General features: G+C 44.8%; 1 protein-coding gene across 1 annotated transcript in view; it reads right to left on the bottom strand.

The window, feature by feature from the left end:
• The window catches only part of adamtsl2 (ADAMTS-like 2), a 203,765-nt gene that overhangs the window by 102,714 nt on the left and 81,261 nt on the right, over positions 1 to 19,790 (bottom strand). Inside the window, exons 11-14 of the mRNA XM_068011827.1 lie at positions 17,126 to 17,784; positions 16,860 to 16,920; positions 14,945 to 15,000; positions 14,753 to 14,856 (exon numbers count right to left, since the gene is read on the bottom strand). Coding sequence (XP_067867928.1) covers positions 14,753 to 14,856; positions 14,945 to 15,000; positions 16,860 to 16,920; positions 17,126 to 17,784 — 880 coding nt within the window. The remainder of the gene's footprint in view (positions 1 to 14,752; positions 14,857 to 14,944; positions 15,001 to 16,859; positions 16,921 to 17,125; positions 17,785 to 19,790) is intronic.

Below are 19,790 nucleotides of genomic sequence, written 5' to 3'. Positions count from 1 at the left end.
ACCCTGTACTGTTGTAACAAGACTTCCCTATTTTTAAACTCTAAATCCCTAGCAATAAATGCCAAAATTCCATCTACCTTCTTAATTACTTGCTGCACCTGCATGCTAACTTTTTGTGTTTCATGTACAAGAACACCCAGATCCCTCTGTGCTGCAGTATTTTGTAGTCTTTCTCCATCTAAGTAATTACCTGCCTTTTTATTCTTCGTACCAAAGTGGATAACCTCACACTTTCCCACATTGAACTCCATCTGCCAAGTTTTTGCCCACTCACTTAACCTATCTGTATCCCTTTGCAGATTCTTTGTGTCCTCATCACAACATGCCTTCCTACCTATTTTTGTATCGTCAGCAAATTTGGATACACAACACTCTGACCCTTCCTCCAAGTCATTGATATAGATAGTAATTAGTTGAGGCCCTAGGACCGATCCTTGTGGTACCCCACTAGTTACGGCTTTCCAACCTGAAAAAGACCCATTGATCCCGACCCCCTGCCTTCTGTGTGTTAGCAGATCCTCAATCCATGCCAACACATTACCCCCAATACCTTGAGCTCCTATTTTGTGCAATAACCTTTTATGTGGCACCTTATCGAACGCCTTCTGAAAATCCAAATACATTACATCTACCGGTTCCCCTTTATCCACTCTGCTTGTTATATCCTCAAAGAACTCTAACAAATTTGTCAAACATGATTTCCCTTTCAAGAAACCATGTTGGCTCTGTTTGATTGCATTATGTTTTTCTAAATGTCCTGCTATTTCTTCCTGAATAATGGACTCTAGTGTTTTCCCAATGACAGATGTTAAGCTAACTGGTCTATAGTTTCCTGCTTTCTTGAATAGGGGTGTCACATTAGCGGCTTTCCAATCCGCTGGTACCCTACCGGAATCCAGTGAGTTTTGGTATATTACGACCAATGCCTCCACTATCTCTGCAGCTACTTCTTTTAAAACCCTTGGATGCAGGCCATCAGGTCCTGATGACTTGTCTGCCTTCAGTCCCGCACTTTGTCCAGCACCTTTTCTCTCATGATAGAGATTGTTACAAGTTCCTCCCTCCCATTTACACCTTGCTCATCTATTATTGTTGGGATGTTTATAGTGTCCTCTACCATGAAGACTGATGCAAAATATTGATTTAAATTATCTGCCATTTCCCTGTTCCCTGTTATTAATTCCCCAGTCTCATCCTCTAAGGGTCCCACACTTACTTTAGCTACTCTCTTCCTTTTTATATACCTGTAGAAGCTCTGACAGTTTGTTTTTATATTTCTTGCCAATTTACTCTCAATCAATTTTCTCCCTCTTTATTAGATTTTTAGTCACCCGCTGCTGATTTCTAAAAAATGCCCAAACCTCTGGCCGACCACTAGCTTTTGCCACTTTGTACGCCTTTGTTTTTGATTTGATACTCTCCTTAACTTCCTTTGTTATCCATGGGGGGGTTCATCGTTCTAATCGAGTCCTTCCTTCTGACCAGTTGAAGACACTGGTTTGAGACCCGAGTTACTCACGTTCAAACTGAATTTGAAATTCTACCACGTTATGATTGCTTCCCCCTGGAGGATCCCTAACTACGAGATCTCTTATTAATCCTACCTCATTACACATTACCAAATCTAAAATAGCCTGTTCCTGGGTAGGTTCTGCAACGTATTGTTCTAAGAAACAATCCCTGATGCACTCTACAAATTCGTCTTCCATGTTACCCTTGCCAATTTGATTTGTCCAGTCTATATGCACATTAAAATCACCCATGATAATTGCAGTGCCCTTCTTACACGCCTCCATTATTTCCTGATTAATATTTTGTCCTGCAGCGAGGCAACTCCTCGGGAGCCTATAGACCCTCCCACCCGTGATTTCTTTCCCTTGCTATTCCTTATTTCCACCCAAACAGATTCAATATCATGATCTATTACACCGATATCATTACTCTCAACTGCACTGATCCCTTCCTTTAATAACAAAGCTACCCCACCTCCTTTTCCTTTCTGCCTATTCTTCCGGAACGTCGAATATCCTTGAACATGCTAACGTCATATGGGGAAACTGAAATTCAACAGCTAGGAATAATCCAAATCAAAGAGACACACAAAGGAAAAGATGCTAACTGTATGTTCTATGTCACTGAAACAGATGGTCCTGGTACCGTGGGGTTGAGCAGTTGTGAAGAGCTGCAGATTACTTCAATAAACCCTGAGCTGAAGGAGGCAACATTGAGGGTTGAAGATAGTCTTCTTCTTCTTTGGCCTCCTTGTCTCGAGAGACAATGGGTAAGCGCCTGGAGGTGGTCAGTGGTTTGTGAAGCAGCGCCTGGGCTATAAAGGCCAATTCTAGAGTGACAGACTCTTCCACAGGTGCTGCAGAAAAAATTGGTTCTCGGGGCTGTTGCACAGTTCGCTGTCTCCTTGTACTTCTGTCTTTTTTCCTGCCAACTGCTAAGTCTCTTCGATTCGCCACACTTTAGCCCCGCCTTTATGGTTGCCCGCCAGCTCTGGCGATGGCTGGCAACTGACTCCCACGACTTGTGATCAATGTCACAGGACTTCATGTCGCGTTTGCAGACGTCTTTAAAGCAGAGACATGGACGGCCGGTGGGTCTGGTACCAGTGACGAGCTCGCTGTACAATGTGTCCTTGGGGATCCTGCCATCTTCCATGCGGCTCACATGGCCAAGCCATCTCAGGCGCCGCTGGCTTAGTAGGGTGTATATGCTGGGGATGTTGGCCGCCTCGAGGACTTCTGTGTTGGAGATACGGTCCTGCCACCTGATGCCAAGGATTCTCCGGAGGCAGCGAAGATGGAATGAATTGAGACGTCGCTCTTGGCTGACGTACGTTGTCCAGGCCTCGCTGCCGTAGAGCAAGGTACTGAGGGCACAGGCTTGATACACTTTTGTGTTCTGTGTCAGTGCGCCATTTTCCCACACTCTCTTGGCCAGTCTGGACATAGCAGTGGAAGCCTTTCCAATGCGCTTGTTTAATTCTGCATCGAGAGACAGGTTACTGGTGATAGTTGAGCCTAGGTAGGTGAACTCTTGAACCACTTCCAGAGCGTGGGCGCCGATATTGATGGATGGGGCATTTCTGACGTCCTGTCCCATGATGTTCGTTTTCTTGAGGCTGATGGTTAGGCCAAATTCATTGCAGGCAGCCACAAACCTGTCGATGAGTCGCTGCAGACACTCTTCAGTGTGAGATGTTAATGCAGCATCATCAGCAAAGAGGAGTTCCCTGATGAGGACTTTCCGTACTTTGGTCTTCGCTTTTAGATGGGCAAGGTTGAACAACCTGCCACCTGATCTTGTGTGGAGGAAAATTCCTTCTTCTGAAGACTTGAACGCATGTGAGAGCAGCAGGGAGAAGAAGATCCCAAACGGTGTAGGTGCAAGAACACAGCCCTGTTTCACGCCACTCAGGATTGGAAAGGGGTCTGATGAGGCGCCGCTATGCTGAATGGTGCTTTTCATATTGTCATGGAATGAGGTGATGATACTTAGTAGCTTTGGTGGGCATCCAATCTTTTCTAGTAGTCTGAAGAGACCACGTCTGCTGACGAGGTCACAGGCTTTGGTGAGATCAATGAAAGCAACGTAGAGGGGCATCTGTTGTTCGCGGCATTTCTTCTGTAGCTGGTGAAGGGAGAACAGCATGTCAATGGTGGATCTCTGTGCTCGAAAGCCACACTGTGCCTCAGGATAGACACGCTCAGCCAGCTTCTGGAGTCTGTTTAAGGCGACACGAGCGAAGACTTTCCCCACTATGCTGAGCAGGGAGATTCCACAGTAGTTGTTGCAGTCACCACGGTCACCCTTGTTCTTATAGAGGGTGATGATACTGTCATCGCGCATGTGCTGTGGTACTGCACCCTCGTCCAGCACAGGCAAAGCAGTTCGTGCAGTGCTGAAAGTATAGCAGGCTTGGCACTCTTGATGATTTCAGGGGTAATGCCGTCCTTCCCAGGGGCTTTTCCACTGGCTGGAGAGTCAATGGCATCACGGAGTTCCAATTTTGTTGGCTGTACGTCCAGCTCATCCATGACTGGCAGAGACAGGGCTGCATTGAGGGCGGTCTCAGTGACAACATTCTCCCTAGAGTACAGTTCTAGGTAGTGTTCCACCCAGCGGTGGTTGCGTTGGTCAGTGATTGTGTCCCCTGATTTAGATTTGAGGGGGGCAATCTTCTTGATGGTTGGCCCAAAAGCTCTCTTAATGCCATCATACATTCCTCTGATATTTCCTGTGTCAGAGGCCAGCTGAATATGACTGCATAGGTGTTGCCAGTAGTCATTTGCGCAGCGCCTGGCTGTTCTTTGTGCCGCGCTTCTGGCAGCTTTAAGTGCTACGGATGTTAACTCGCTCGGGGCTTTCTTGTAGTTCAGCAGTGCAATGCGCTTAGCGGCTATGACAGGTTCCAACTCTTCAATGTGAGATTGAAACCAGTTTGCATTCCGCTTCACACGATTGCCATAGGTGGTCATTGATAGTAGATAGTACACCCATTGAAATGCGCCATCCGATCAGAAGCAAAGAAAATATGGTACTAATGTACCCAGAGTGTTTTGATGGGACAGTTGGATGCTCTGAAGATTTTGAATATCACATCACAATTGACCCAGCAATGAAATCAATTATTCATCTCCCACATAAAGTACCAAAAGAATTAAAAGCGAAGCTTGAAAGGGAGCTCCAAGGGATGGAAGAAAAGACGGTGATCGCCAGAGTCACAGAGCCTACAGATTGGGTAAATTCCATCGTGTTGAGAGAGAAGCCAAATGAACGGCTAAGAATTTGCCTGGAACACAAAGATCTTAACCAAGCAATAAAGAGGAATCACTACCCTACTCCAACATTGGAAAAGATCACATCGGCACTGGCAGGGGCAAAAGTTTTCAGCAAGCTTGATGCCAGAAATGGCTACTGGAACATGAACTGTGATGAGGAATCTTCGCTGTTGACAACATTCAACACACCCTTTGAATGGTACAAATTCTTGCATCTACCTTTGGGCCTTCAAGCGAGCCAGGATGTGTTCCAACAGAAGACAAGACATACCGAGGATGTAAAGGTGCGGTCGGCATAGCTGACAATATCCAGATAAATGGTGTAGATGGAAAAGGTCATGACTACCATCTACATGAAGCCATGGAGAGAACAGGAAAGTTGGATCAAGCTAAATGTAGACAAATGCATTGTGAAGATGACAGAACGCCAGTTCTTCGGAATGGTGTACTCATCTGGTAGAGTCCTGAAAGAACCTCAGCTATCTCAGCATAGGTTAAAGTGATTGGAAGGAGGATTAGAGGGGAGATGAGGAAAAACTTTTTCATCCAGAGGGTGGTGGGGGTCTGGAACTCACTATTTGAAAGGGTGGTAGAGGCAGAAAACCTCATCTCATTTAAAAGGTGTCTGGATATGCACCTGAAGTGCCGTAACCTGCAGGAGTATGGACCAAATGCTGTGAAGTGGGATAAGGCTGGGTGGCTCTTTTCTTCCACCGGCACAGACATGATGGACCGAGTGGCCTCTTTCTGTGCTGTAAACTCTCTATAGTTCTATCTCTGGAATGGACTCCCCATAAGTCATACCGCATAAATCGGAACACACAGCAAACCTGTGACAGAAAGAAACCGATCACTCTGCAAATAGATGCTTCTACAGCAGGACTGGGAGCTTCCCTAGTACAAGAGGGAAAGTCAATAGCATTCGCATCCAAAGCTCTAACCTCTGAGACAAGATATGCGAACATAGAAAGAGAGCTTTTTGGCAGTCATGTATGGATGTGAGAAGTTCCACACATATCTCTATGGGAGAAAGTTCATAGTGGAGAGTGATCATTGTCCACTGGAGCAGATCTACAAGGAAAGTCTATAAAAAGCACCAGCAAGACTGCAGAGGTTACTCTTGAGGCTTCAGTTATGATTTCACCCTGAAATACAAGCCAGGAAGAGAAATGATGCTGTGAGATACCTTATCTCGGTTGTTACCACAGGAGAAACTCAAGATCTAGGTATAAAGATTCATGAGCTGGTGAACGTAACACCACCAAAAGAGTTGAATTAGAGATGAGACCAGCAAAGTTGAGGAGTTACGGATGCTGTCTCAGTAAGTGATCCAGGGATGGCCTGAAAAGATACAGCAAATATAGCCAGCAATACAGCAGTACTGGTCTATCAGAGATGACATCTCACTAGAAGATAGTGTTCTGCTAGCCGGATCCAGAATAATCTTACCCAAAACAATGGAGGAAGAACTTCTCCAGAAGATACATGAAGGCCACATGGGAATAGAGAAGTGTAAGCTCAGAGCCAGATCAGCTGTGTACTGGACGGGCATATACAAAGACATTGAAAATATGGCGTCTACATGCAATGTATGCCAGAAGTACAGAACCACACAGCAGAAAGAGACGACAGCTACTGAAGTACCACCCAGACCATAGCATATTGTAGGAGCTGATTTATTCACACAGAATCAAGGATGGTATCTCATAGTCACAGACGATGACTCAAAGTTCCCTTTTATTCAGAAGGTGAAAGACTTGAGAGCTACTACAATCATCTCATCAGTACCAGTTCCGTTCACTGAGCAAGAGATTCCTGAGAGATTAATGTGACAATGCCATCCAATTCACTTAGAGAATTTCAGGAATTCGCTGAACAGTATGGGTTCAACACCATCACCTCATCACCGAATTACCCACAGGGACACGGGTTTATAGAAAGACATGTCCAGACAGTCGAAAGAACCTTTGTGAAATGCCATGAGATGAAGGAAATCCCAAACCTTGCCTTATGATCACTCCAATCTACACCTCTCAAGGCTGACATGAAATTACCTGCAGAGCTGTTGAATGGAAGAAAGTACAAGACAATTCTATCAAGCAAGTGACATCCTCCAAGTGGCCAGAAGGAACTGAGACAACAACTCACTGAAGCACAGGTAGAAGGTGGTTAATACTTCAAGCATACTAAATCCCGACCTGAGCTGTTGAAAGGACAAACAGTCTCTGTTCAGGATTCAATCATGAAATCCTAGAGCCCAGCAAAAGTTGTTGGTGAAGCAGAGACTCCAAGGTCATACATCATTGAGATCAAAACTGGTAAGCAAATGAGAAGGAACAGAGTCCATACCCGACCTACAGCTGAGCTGGAAAAAACAGAAAAGATCATCAACAACAACACCGGAAACATCACGAACCAGCGAGACATCAACAATGTCAGCAGCCAGTGACAACATTAGCAACAGCAAGCACAACTCCTACACCAGGAGCAACATGCACAACATCGCATGTGCAGCGTGCCAACTCACCACCGAGAGCAACAAATGCCAAGTCTAAAAGAGACATCTTACCACCTGAGCGATACAGTGAATAATATTTCTAGAAAAGAAAACAAGCTATGAAAGACTCTAAAAGAGGTTCAGTTTATTTCTGAAAGTCCACTGTTAATCTTCTTTAGATGATTGGAACAGTTATATCGATGTAGAGGCATTGTGTTTTTTAAAGAAACAGGGATTTTATATATTATATTAGCTGTAAAAAGTTAGGAACTCATCAGCTAGGAACTCATTGTTTTGAGGGGGGGAGCCACATTCAGTGCTGTTCTGCAGTCATGTGATGTGTAACACTACACTGCTCCGGCAAATTTTTACCAAACAGCATGTAGAACTGTATTAAAATACAAAGAGCTCCAGCATTTCTAAGTCTAAAGACATTAGAAGCCATAACAATTTGAATCCCCCACCATTAACATCCTGGGGGTTACCATTGACCAGAAATTTAACTGGACCAACCATGTAAATACTGTGGCGAGAAGAGAAGGTCAGAGACTGGGAATTCTGTAGCAAGTAACTCACCTCCTGACTCCTCAAGCCAGTCCACCATCTAAAAGGCACAAGCCAGGAGTGTGATGGAATACTCCCTACTTCCCTGGAGGAGTGCAGCTCCAACAATACTCAAGAAGCTCGACACCATCCCCAGGACAAAGCAGCCCGCTTGATCGGCACCCCATCCACCACTTTAAACATTCACACTCTCCACCACCAGTGTACAGTAGCAGCAGTGTGTACCACCTACAAGATGCACTGCAGCAACTTGCTAAACCTCCTTCCAAACCCGCAAACTCTGTCACCTAGAAGGACAAAGGCAATAGACACATGGGAACACCACCTTCAGCAAGTTCCCCTCCAAGCCACACATCATCCTGACTTGCAGCTATATCACCATTACTTCACTGTCACTAGGTCAAAAATCTGGACTTTCTCCCTTCCTAACAGCACTGTGGGTGTACCTTCACCACATGGACCGCAGTGGTTCAAGAAGGCGGCTCACCATCAGCTTCTCAAGGGCAATTAGGGATGGACAACAAATGCTTGCCTTGCCAGTGATGCTCACATCTCATGAACAAATGAACACAAAATTCTGCTTTTTCATTTTTCCTTCCATAGTTGATAAATTCACTCTTTCCCACATTATATTCCGTCTGCCATGTTCTTGCCCACTCACTTAACCGATCTATATCCCTTTGCAGCCTCTCTGTATCCTCCTCACAACTTACTTTCCCACCTAGTTTTATATCATCAGCAAACAGATACATTACACTCAGTCCTCTCATCTAATGCATTAATATAGATTGTAAACAGCTGAGGCTTAAGCTTTGATCCCTGTCTCTTGGCATTTCTTTGCGGATGAAGATTTTAGGAAGGTTGTACTCAAAAGTTGCAGGCCTGCTGGTGACTAGTCAGGCCTATCAATGATTGGCAGATTCTTGCACAGCAGGTGCAAGTGAAGGTGTAGTCGCTGTTGAGGGCAATTGGATCTATCCTTCTTGTCCTTTTCTCTTTCACACTGGTTCTTCGTTCAATCGCAAAGATGTCTGTAGCACTCCCAATGTAGCATCTCTAGGCATCACGATCTATGGCCTGCCCTTCCCACTGGCGGTTGTCGATGTGGCACAGAGAGGGACTTTTTCAGGGAGTCCTTGAAACGTTTGCATAGGGCCCCTCTGTTCCATTTACCAATGGTCAGCTCTCCATACAACATGATCTTGAACAGGTGACTGTCGTCTATCCAGGCAACATGACCCGCCAACGCAGTTGGCTTTGCAGGATGGTCTCGATGCTGGTCATGTTGTCTGTTTCCAGGACTTCAATGTTTGGGTGATAGATTGGGAAAGGGGGAGGTGCAGCGAGTCCTGGGTGTCCTTGTGCACCAGTCGCTGAAAATAAGCATGCAGATGCAGCAGGTAGTTAAGGCAAATGGTATGTTGCCCTTCAAGCGAGAGGATTTGAGTAAAGGAGCAAGGATGTCTTGCTGCAATTATACAAGGCCTTGGTGAGACCACATCTGGAGTATTGTGTGCTATTTTGGTCTCCTTATCGGAGGAAGGATGTTCTTGTTATGGAGGGAGTGCAGCGAAAGTTCACCAGACTGATTCCTGGGATGGCAGGACTGACATATGAAGAGAAATTGGGTCGATTAGGCTTGTATTTGCTAGAGTTTAGAAGAATGAGAGGGGATCTCATAGAAACCTCCAAAATTCACAGGACTGGACAGACTAGTTGCAGGAAGGATGTTCCCGATAGCGGGGGAGTCCAGGACCAGGGGTCACAGTCTAAGGATAAGGGGTAAGCCATTTAGGACTGAGATGAGGAGGGATTTCTTCACCCAGAGAATGGTGAACCTGTGGAATTCTCTACCACAGAAAACAGTTGAGGCCAAATCATTAAATACATTCAAGAAGGAGTTAGATATAGTTTTTGGGGCTAAATGGATCAAGGAATACGGGGAGAAAGCGGGAACAGGGTACTGAGTTTGGATGATCAGCCATGATCGTATTGAATGGCGGTGCAGGCTCGAAGGGCCGAATGGCCTCCTCCTGCTCTTATTTTTCTATATTTCTATGTTTGTGATGCGGTCCTGCCAGCGGATCTTGAGCATGCTGCAGAGGCAGCGCTGATGGAAGCGCTCTAGAAGGCGTACATGATGGTGGTATAGGACCCATGACTCAGTGCCACACAGAAGGGTGGTGAGGACTACGGCTTTGTACATTTTTGGGTTTGGTCTGTGTTCTGAGGCTGTAGTTGCTCCACACTTGTTTGTACAGTCTGCCGAATGTGCTGTTTGCTTTTAAAAGCCTATTGTCCACTTCCTTGTCTATGGTAGCATCAAACAAGATGCTGCTCCCCAAATATGTAAATTGCTTGACGGCATTCAGCTCAGTTCCCTCGATGACAATGCTTGGTGGTCTATATTCTTCTTGGGGTGCAGACTGATGCAGGACTTTAGTTTTCTTTAAACTGATTATTAGTCCAAAGAGTTGTACAGCTTTGGAAAAAAGTGTTGTTGTACGTTGCAGGTCTGACTGACTGCGTTCTCCTGACCGACAGTCATCGGCGTAAAGAAGTTCACAGATGAATTTTTCTTGTGTCTTTGTGTGAGCCTGAAGACGTCCAAGGTTGAAAAGGCCTTAGTCAGTCTGGAAGCGTACGTAAACTTCCTCTTTAAAGTCTTTCGTTGCCTGCTGCTGCATCATGGTGAAAAAGATGGTGAATAAAGTCAGGGCCATCACATATCCCTGCTTCACGCCATTGGAGATTTGGAAGCGACCTGAGAGGTCGCTATTGTGCTTGACTTGTCTGTACTGATTTTCATGAAACTGCTTCACCATGGCCAGGAACCTAGGTGGGCATCCAACTTTTTCAAGGATTTTCCAAAGTCCATCTCCGCGCACAGTGTGAATGCCTTGGTGAGGTCTATGAAAGTGACGCACAGGCCTTTGTTTTGCTCATGACACTTTTCTTGTAATTGTCTGAGTGCAGATACCATGTCTGTGGTGCTTCTGTTTGCTCTGAAACCGCTTCCTGGGAGGTTTTCTTCTGCAATGGGAGGCACAAGCCTGTTCAGAAATATTCTAGCTAGGATCTTCCCAGCAATAGAAAGGAGGGTGATCCCATGGTAGTTGGAGCAGTCTGACCTTTCTCCTTTGTTTTTATACAAGATGATGATAACGGCAGCACGAAGAGCCCGTGGAATCCTGCCCTGTTCCCAGCAGGCCGTAAAAAACTCATGGAGCTTGGTGTATAGGGCAGGGCCACCATGCTTCAAGGCTTTGTGTGGAATTCCATTGACTCCAGGGGCTTGGTTGCTCTTCATTTGGTTGATGCCAGTCAAAGTTTTTTCCAGAGTTGGGCTCTCATCCAGTTCTTTTTTGACAGGTTGTTTTTTGGATGCGATTGATGGCAGTATTATGCACGTGGATGGACACCTTGTCTGTCGAATACATTGATATAGATTTTAAATAGCTGAGGCTCAAGCTTGGATCCTTGTGGCGCCTTCCAACTCTAAAATGACTCATTTATTCCTATGTTGTCCGTCCATTAACCAATCCTCAATCTATGCCAATATATTGCCCTAATTTTGGGTAATAACCTCTTGTGCTTTATCTTATTGAATGCTTTTTGAAAATCCAATTACATTACATCCACTGGTTTCCCCTTATCTATCCTACTAGTTACATTCTCAAAAAACTCATACATTTTGTCAAACACGATTTCCCTTTCCGACATCCATTTTGACTCTGCCTAGCCAAGCAATGACCATCTCTAACAAGAGAGTATCTAACCATCTCCCCTTGACATTCAATGGCATTACGATCACTGAATCCCCCACTATCAACATCCTGGGGGTTACCATTAACCAGAAACCGAACTGGAGTAACCATATAAATATTGTGGCCACAAGAGCAGGTCAAAGGCTAGGAATCCTGCAGTGAGTAACTCACCTCCTGACTCCCCAACGCCTGTCCACCATCGACAAGGCACAAGTCAGCAGTGTGATGGAATACTCTCCGCTTGCTTGGATAGGTGCAGCTTCAGCAATACTCAAGAAGCTCGACACCATCCAGGACAAAGCAGCCTGCTTGATTGGCCCCCCCATCCACAAACATTCACTCCCTTCACCACCGACGCACAGTGGCAGCAATGTGTACCATCTACAAGATACACTGCAGCAACGCACCACCGCTCCTTAGACAATACTTTCCAAACCCGTGACCTCAACCACCTAGAAGGACAAGGGCAGAAGTTGCATGGGAACACCACCACCTGCAAGTTCCCCTCCAAGCCACACACCATCCTGACTTGGAACTATATCGCCATTCCTTCACTGTTGCTGGGACAAAATCCTGAAACTCCCTTCCTAATAGCACTGTGGGTGAACCTACCCCACATGGACTGCAGTGGTTCAAGAAGGCAGCTCACCACCACCTTCTCAAGGGTAATTAGGGATGGGCAATAAATGCTGGTCTAGCCAGCGATGCCCATATCCCATGAACAAATTAATAAAAATCTTATGATTTTCCAAGTGCCCTGTTACCAACTCCCTAATAGTAGATTATAGCATTTCCCCTACTACTAATGCCAGGCTAACTGGCCTATTTCTCTTTCCCTTCTTTCTTTAATAGAGGGGTTACATTTGCTACCTTCCAATCCCTGTGTGTTTTTAATATTTTTACTATATGCATATGATTATCCCAGTAATGCATGTTGAATATTTTACTTGAAACAAATGGCAAAGTGTTCCCTAGATCTTGAACCCTATGTGATTTGGAAGTGGAGGGTTGCATTTAAACATCAGGAAGCAGGTAATCAACTCACTTTTTTGGCACTCAGTGAAGAAATGTTTTTCCACTTGTTCTACCATTTTATTTTGCACAATTACAAGAAACACAATGGTTGGGGCACCAGCATCAGACAGGCTGAAATCATGAAGCCCTTCATGCATCAAAGTTCTGACCCTGCTATAAATATATCGAGAGGTTACATTCTCCATAGAACACTTATTCATGAGGTGATTTTTTTTATGAGCTAAAGACACAGGGTGTAATCAATTACACTGGATGCCTAACTGAACATGAAAAGCTTGAGTGAATTAATTTGCAGATACTCATTACATATAAATGTAAATTATTCAGAAATGATGTGCTTTCTCATGACAATTATGCTGTTGCTTCAGAGCATCCAATATTACAATAATAATTTATGCAAAGGGACTGACTGATCTTACCATACAAATATTATCACTCCAATGTAATAATGTTCTTTCCATTCCGAACTGATCAGTAAGCTAGCAGGTTGTCCCAGCTGCTCAGGTAGCATATTAACTGACTGGAGGGGGGCAATTTCTTTGTTTGGGGGTCCACCTAAATATCTAAAGCCAATAAAGCCTTGGACCATGCAAAGAAAAAAAGACTTGCATTTATACAGCAACTTTCACATGTATGATTATTAGGTTACTAAAAGTTACTAACCAGCGTACTAATTGTTAAAATCCAGCTATTATAAACTAACAACTAACTTCTCATCATGAACTAACATTTAGCTTTATTAGAACCCTTCTTTGTAGTATGGTAAAGTGGATCAACTTAGGAAATAGGGCACAGTATGGCCAAGGTGTCAAAGCAGAGGGATTCTGGGAGATAATGTCAAGTTTTAAAGTGCTTACTTGCTGTAAAAGGGTGAGACCTTGAGAGCAGATAGTGAAAACAACTTCTGTGTAGATTCGTCTCGTAGTGAGAAAGGCATCCTCAAAATGTAAAAGCTTGGCGATAAAGTAGTCAACACAAAGGGATATTACTTACGTAAATCCGAAAGGTTAGCAACCATCACAAAACAATCCTTGGTTGGTTATGAAAGGCATCCTTTAGTACAAGACTAATCACTGATTGGGAGAAGGGAGGGTTAACTGGAAAGCTGCCAGGATAAAAGAAGTCTTGTCTTTAACAATGTACAGCAGAGAACAACAACACCAACAACATGAGACGAGACAGGGGGAGAGGGGGAGAGAGAGAGAGAGAGAGAGAGAGAGAGAGAGAGAGAGAGAGAGAGAGAGAGATGCAAAAGAAACTAGTTGTGCGCTCTGCCGTCCAGTCTCTAATTCGGGTAGTATCTGTGTTATTTAATTACTGCCTGAGTTCGTGACTATGGTTCATCTGAAAACAAACTTGTCCTTGCCTTTATCTCAATAAAGTCGATTCACAACAAGTTATTGTGCTGCTAAGTTTATTCCCACCTTAGAAGAGGGTATAAAATACCCCTATCATATCAAATCTTACACATAACCTCAGACACGATGGGCCAAGTGGCCTCTTTCTGTGCCGTAAACTTTCTATGAATCTAAGAATTTCCCAAAGTGTTTCACATCTGGAAATTTCCTTAGAGACTCTCCCAACTCACTCCCATAATTTTGGCAGAAATCCCATTCATGTGTCTATCTGGATTTACTTCTGGCTCATCAGAAGAATCCCCAGAGAAAATTTCCAATTAAGTACATGAATCTCTGGAATGGTGCATGAAACCACAACCTTCTGACTGAGAGATGAGTTAGCTATCCACTGAGCTAAGTCTGAAACGAAGTGGTAAAATGTTACGATATGTTGGGGTTAAGAGGTGTGGCAGACATATCCCCTTTCTGGAGTAGTCCAGTTTGTACCCAACAGTCAACCACAGTGCTTGATGTTTTGGAAGATGTTTAGATGGGAGGTAGTGGGTGTGGTTGCATAAAATGGCATGTAAATGATTCCACTTCAGTCTTGTCTCTTTGCCAGCAGGGGTTTCTTGTAAGCCAATCCTTGAAGGCTTATTCTCTTAAAGGTATACTCCTCCAGACATACCACCCTGGGATCTTCTGTAATCACACTGTAAGTTGCAGTTCCATGATATGAATATATAAAAGAATACAGGGTACCTGTTGTACATGTGGAACTGCAGGGTTCGTGAGATGACAGCTTCCATCGGTACATATCAGCAGCACTCACCCCCAGGCCCTTTCTCAGCAGCTTCAGTCTGTTTCTGAAAGAAAGAAATGGAGAAAGAAATTAGGCCTGAAGCAAAGTAAACAGAACAAAGCACTGCACAAACATGTGTGTTACAAACCTACCTGTCCTGCTGTTCAAGAAGAATTCCAAGACTCGTTACAAGCAGAGCTTCAGCTGGCTAGAAACAGAGAGAATGTAATAAAAATACCCAGCTTTAAGAAACAAAAGATCATTTAAATATCAGACAGATGTAATGTTTTTTCATCATGTGTTATGACTGATGTTCCAACATCAATTTTTAAATACCAGGCCCAACAGATGACGGTTTTAATTTTTTTTTAAACAGTTATAAACTTTTGTGACTGTTTTTTGGTGATGAAACTCTCAGATTACTAAATTTTGGCTAAAATATAACATTGCACCTAATAATAAATCTGACTAGACAGATTTGTGTTTTAAACAGTTTGATATTACTGTAAATGTTTTAACTATGTATATAATATCAAAGCAGTTCTGTTGCTGCACATGCCTCACGGTTACAGCCTGTACAATCTCTAGACAGCAGAAGCTCTGACATAAACGGCAAACAACAAAAAGCACTGATTCCAGGTACACCATCACTGGTGGGTTGCAGCATGTATGCTCACATGCCCTGAAGTAAGTCTCACTATCTATGCACAGAGCTTCTTGTGCAAATTGCTATGGGCACAGATGCCACTCAGATTCAAAAATTACAATGAGGAGTTTGGTGCAATATTAAGTAATGCTCCTGACCTGTTAACAGTGGACATGCCCTCGCACTCCTTTGGTGCCAGCACTAACTGTTGTTAAGTCCAGGTGCATATCTGACATACTTCCAGCAAAGTGCACAGACCTGATTTTCCCATGCTATCTAAAATTGCTATTCACATCCAATTTACATGGACTGCTTTGCAGAGTTCAGCCACCTCCACATCTATTTATCCAAAAGGAGCAGAGTCTATGCAAGATAGTTCTGCTTGTAACAACATTTTCTCAGTTTACTGTGCTGATTGTTTTACAGACATTGTCTAAAGAAGACTGGAGTTAGTCCGATATCCAGTACATTTCTTTTTATCAGCATTGCACCTGTTTGCGTTCAGTGTGCATTTTAGCTTCTGTTAAACCTGCATAATTATGGCACTGCAAATCTGAAACATTTCAAGTAGATTCAGGGCACAATCAGGGGAGAGGTGCAAATATTGGGATGGGACCTAGATACACAGGATGTCCAAGCTCATTTGGGCAACACTGAGGTCTCCTCAGGCCAAGTAGTGGACACTTGTTGCATCCACCAACTTTGCTGGTGACCTCAGGCAACATATAGTACTTGTCAGGAACACATCATGGTGGAAGTGAGGCCTGAGATATACTGAAAGGCCATTTTCCTTAGGGAAGCTCATCCGCAAACAATCAGCCGCCTCAAGTATACCAGCCTTTCTACAAAAGAGACAAGCCACATTTTAAAAAATGCCCCATCATCTGGCCGTGCCAGCTGTCCTCCCTAGAGGATTACCTCCGCTGCCAATTTCTAACTACCCCACCTAATGGGCGACCGAGCTGCGTTACTACTAGCAAAGGTACACACAAATTTTATGGAAATGCCCAATCCTGGGAATTCAGACTGTGTCAGAGGCATGGGGCTAACAGGCACAAATCCTATTCTACTATGATTACAGCAGCAGATGATGATTGCGGATTTTCAGAGTCAATGTATTCGGTCTGCTCGTGTTTATCTGTGCATGCTGTGTATTGCTGGGTTTCACTTATCTGTTAATGAAGTCACTATCTTTGTCCACTTACTGTTCCTTACTTTACTGTCTCTAAAAGATTGGCTCGCATGAGATTCAATTACAGTGTTGTTACACAATTTATCAAGTAAACATTTTACAAACTTTTTGGTAATGCTGTATGATATCTAACAGCATGACTGCAATGAGTAAGAGTCCAGGAGTGCAATGCATTATGCAATTACTGGTCAGCCACAATTTAGAGCTGACAGATAGCTCTTCACATTACCTTGCTTAACGAGAGAGCAGTAACGTCTGGACAGGTTTCTATTAGATTATGTGAAGGCCAACTGAACAATAACAGCCCACGGTTATAAGTGGCCTTCAACAGAAAAAAATCCACAGAACACTTTGTAAGAAGATGTACAATTTTTAACAGTTATGGATTTATCGAACACCAAGATAAAAAAAATATCTGGAGCAAAGTGAACTGCAACAGGTTACAAGAGGCAAAGACAACATAACTCTGACCAACTATTTGATAAGACAACTTACTGTAATTTCTGTGTTCGGTTTGCTTGATGAATAATATGCAAAAGTGTTTCGTTGGAGATTGGAATCTCTGCAGACATGTTAAAGGCTTTACTGAAGGTCAGTTCCACGAATGTGTCATTAATTCTGTAGTTCCCCATCTTCTTGTTTTCTTCATAATACATCAGTAAACTGGCTGTGCTGGACTCTGCAGAGTACAGCGGGCCTCCTCTTGTCTTTTCAGTCATATTTGTACTGAGTTCGATTTGCCCCTCTACATGAGAAGAATGTCCATTTGTAAATGTGTCTGCCAAATGATTCTTGGACATTAATATATATTCTTGTGAAGTCAATTTTGAGACTGTGTCTATTGCTGTATAGTCATTGTCTTCAACACTATTAAGTTGGGTGTTATTTTTGATGTCTGTAGCAAAAGCAGAAATACAAAGCAGATGGATTGACAAAAAATATTCATAGGAGAAACAGTAGAAGATTAAACAGATTAAGCAATATTTAAAAACAACTTGCATGTGCACAGCATCTTTAATGTAGAAAAACACATCAAAGCATATCACAGATGCGTCATCAAATAATGGCTGCCGAGCCAAAGAGTTGACTTTAAGGTGGGTTTTGAAGGAGAAGGTGGTGGAGGGGTTTAGGGATGGAATTGCAGAGCATGGAGCCTATGGGGCTGAAGACACAAGTGTAGTATCTGTTCTTATCAGTACTTACCTGGCAGAGAAGAAACCATGATCAGTGGCTTTTGATCCTGGGTAGGCTTTGAGTAAAATGGCTATAACCAATCTTCGAGCTTCAGGCCAGGGAGTGCGGAACACCGTTCGGGTGGTGGTGAAGGACAAGGAAGGAGATGCACCGGTCGATCGCACCTTCTTCATCAGGAAAATCCTACTCGATTGCTGTGGATTTCAAGCTACGGACATCTTCTGCCTGCAGGATTTCCCAGCAGTGGATATTTCGATGTGACGTTCAGGAATGTGGCGGGATGCATCAGGTTCCTGAAGGCGTTCAAGGAGAAAGGGGACCGGGCGCCACCGTCGATCCTCACAGCGGAGCCACTCTTCATGCTTCCATCACAACGTGACCGGGTGGTGACAATTCACCTCGACAACCCCCATGTTCCTGTGGTGGATGTACTCACCTTTCTCGCCAGGTACGTCGAGGTGGCCAGCAGCAGCACTGATGTCAAGGACTCCTTCGGGATTTGGACCAGCAAGCGGCAGGTCAAGGTGACCTTGAAGGTCGATGCCAGTGGAGCCATCATCCACCCTCCCTCCAGCTTCGCTACCGGGGGAAGTCGTGGCTTCTTGGTCTACGCTGGGCAGCCCAGAGTTTGTCGCACCTGTGGCAAATCTGGTCACGTGGCAGCTAACTGCAGCACGGTTGTCTGCAAGAACTGCAAGGAGGAAGGCCATCAGACCAAGGACTGTAAGCAGACTAAGTGTTGCAACTTGTGCGGTGCGGCAGGCCACCTCTACAAAACCTGCCCCAAACGCTGCCTCAGTTATGCTCAGGCAGCAAGAAGGTCCAAGGAAAGGCTGGGAGAAGATTTGACGAAGGCGTCCGGTGCTGGAAAGGAGACAAGTAACCTTCTCCGCAGCAAGGGAAGTATATCTGAGAAGGAGAAGAACGGGGTGGCAGCTGAAACCAGCGACCCAGCACCTACCCTGCGCCCGGAAACCCCTCCTCCACAGACAGAATCAATGGAGGAGGAGGCAGCAGATGGACAAACAGGTCAGTCGCAAGTGGTACAAAGGAGAACCACAAAGAAAAGACCTCCAAAAGCGGAACAGGCCACCACCAAAACCAGTGGCAAGAGGAGGTTACCATCTGAGACAGACTACAGCAGCTCCTCATCACTGGACGAGGAAGTGCTGGAACGACGGCCCCTTCAAAAGAAGCGGCAGAACTCAAAGGAGCTGGAAGATAAAAGCCCCCAGCCCCCGGGCACTGGAAGCTGTGATGGACCTGGCGAGCCCCAACCCCAAAGCGCCACACCTAACGACATGGCCAGTACATCCCAGCTCCGGGACACCGAGAGCAAAGACACGTCTGGCGCACCTCAGCTCCGGGAAGCCGGGAGCAGTGATGTTTTCGAGGAGGAACAGAGGGGAACAGCAGAGGACAACCCAATCCTTGCTGCCTACAAGACCCCCCCCCCGATGTCACCCCAGCGGAACAAACCCTGCATGAAAAACCAGGAGGGGTTTTTGAGCCCAATGAACGTGAAACAGCTTGCGCACACGATGGGTAGGCAGGAACATCTCGAAGGACTGGGACTAGCAAGGACAAATGGTATGGGAAGCAACAACTAACTTTAAAAAAAAAATGGGTATAAGGATTTCTTCCATTAATGTGCGTAGCATTAAATCCACTACGCGATGTGTTTCAACCTTGGATTACCTCGCCAAGGTCAAAGCCGACCTACTGTTTCTGCATGAGTGTGGAATACCATACCTCAGCACCTACAGGCAGTGGTCGCGATGGTGGTCCCATGGGCCATCGATCTGGTCAGGGGGTAATGATTGCTGTTCCTCCGGCCTGGGTATTCTGCTGCGGGGAGCTAACCACCATCTCTGAAGTTAAGGAGGTGGTGGGTGGTCGCCTCCTCGTAGCAGATGTAATGTACAACAACGCTCCGCTTCATTTGATCAACGTGTATGCCCCGGTT

Source organism: Heterodontus francisci, chromosome 32 (genome assembly GCF_036365525.1).
Source record: "Heterodontus francisci isolate sHetFra1 chromosome 32, sHetFra1.hap1, whole genome shotgun sequence".
NCBI classification, from domain to species: domain Eukaryota; kingdom Metazoa; phylum Chordata; class Chondrichthyes; order Heterodontiformes; family Heterodontidae; genus Heterodontus; species Heterodontus francisci.
Note: the sequence above shows the minus strand (reverse complement) of the source record. Positions and strands in the feature narration are given on the sequence as shown.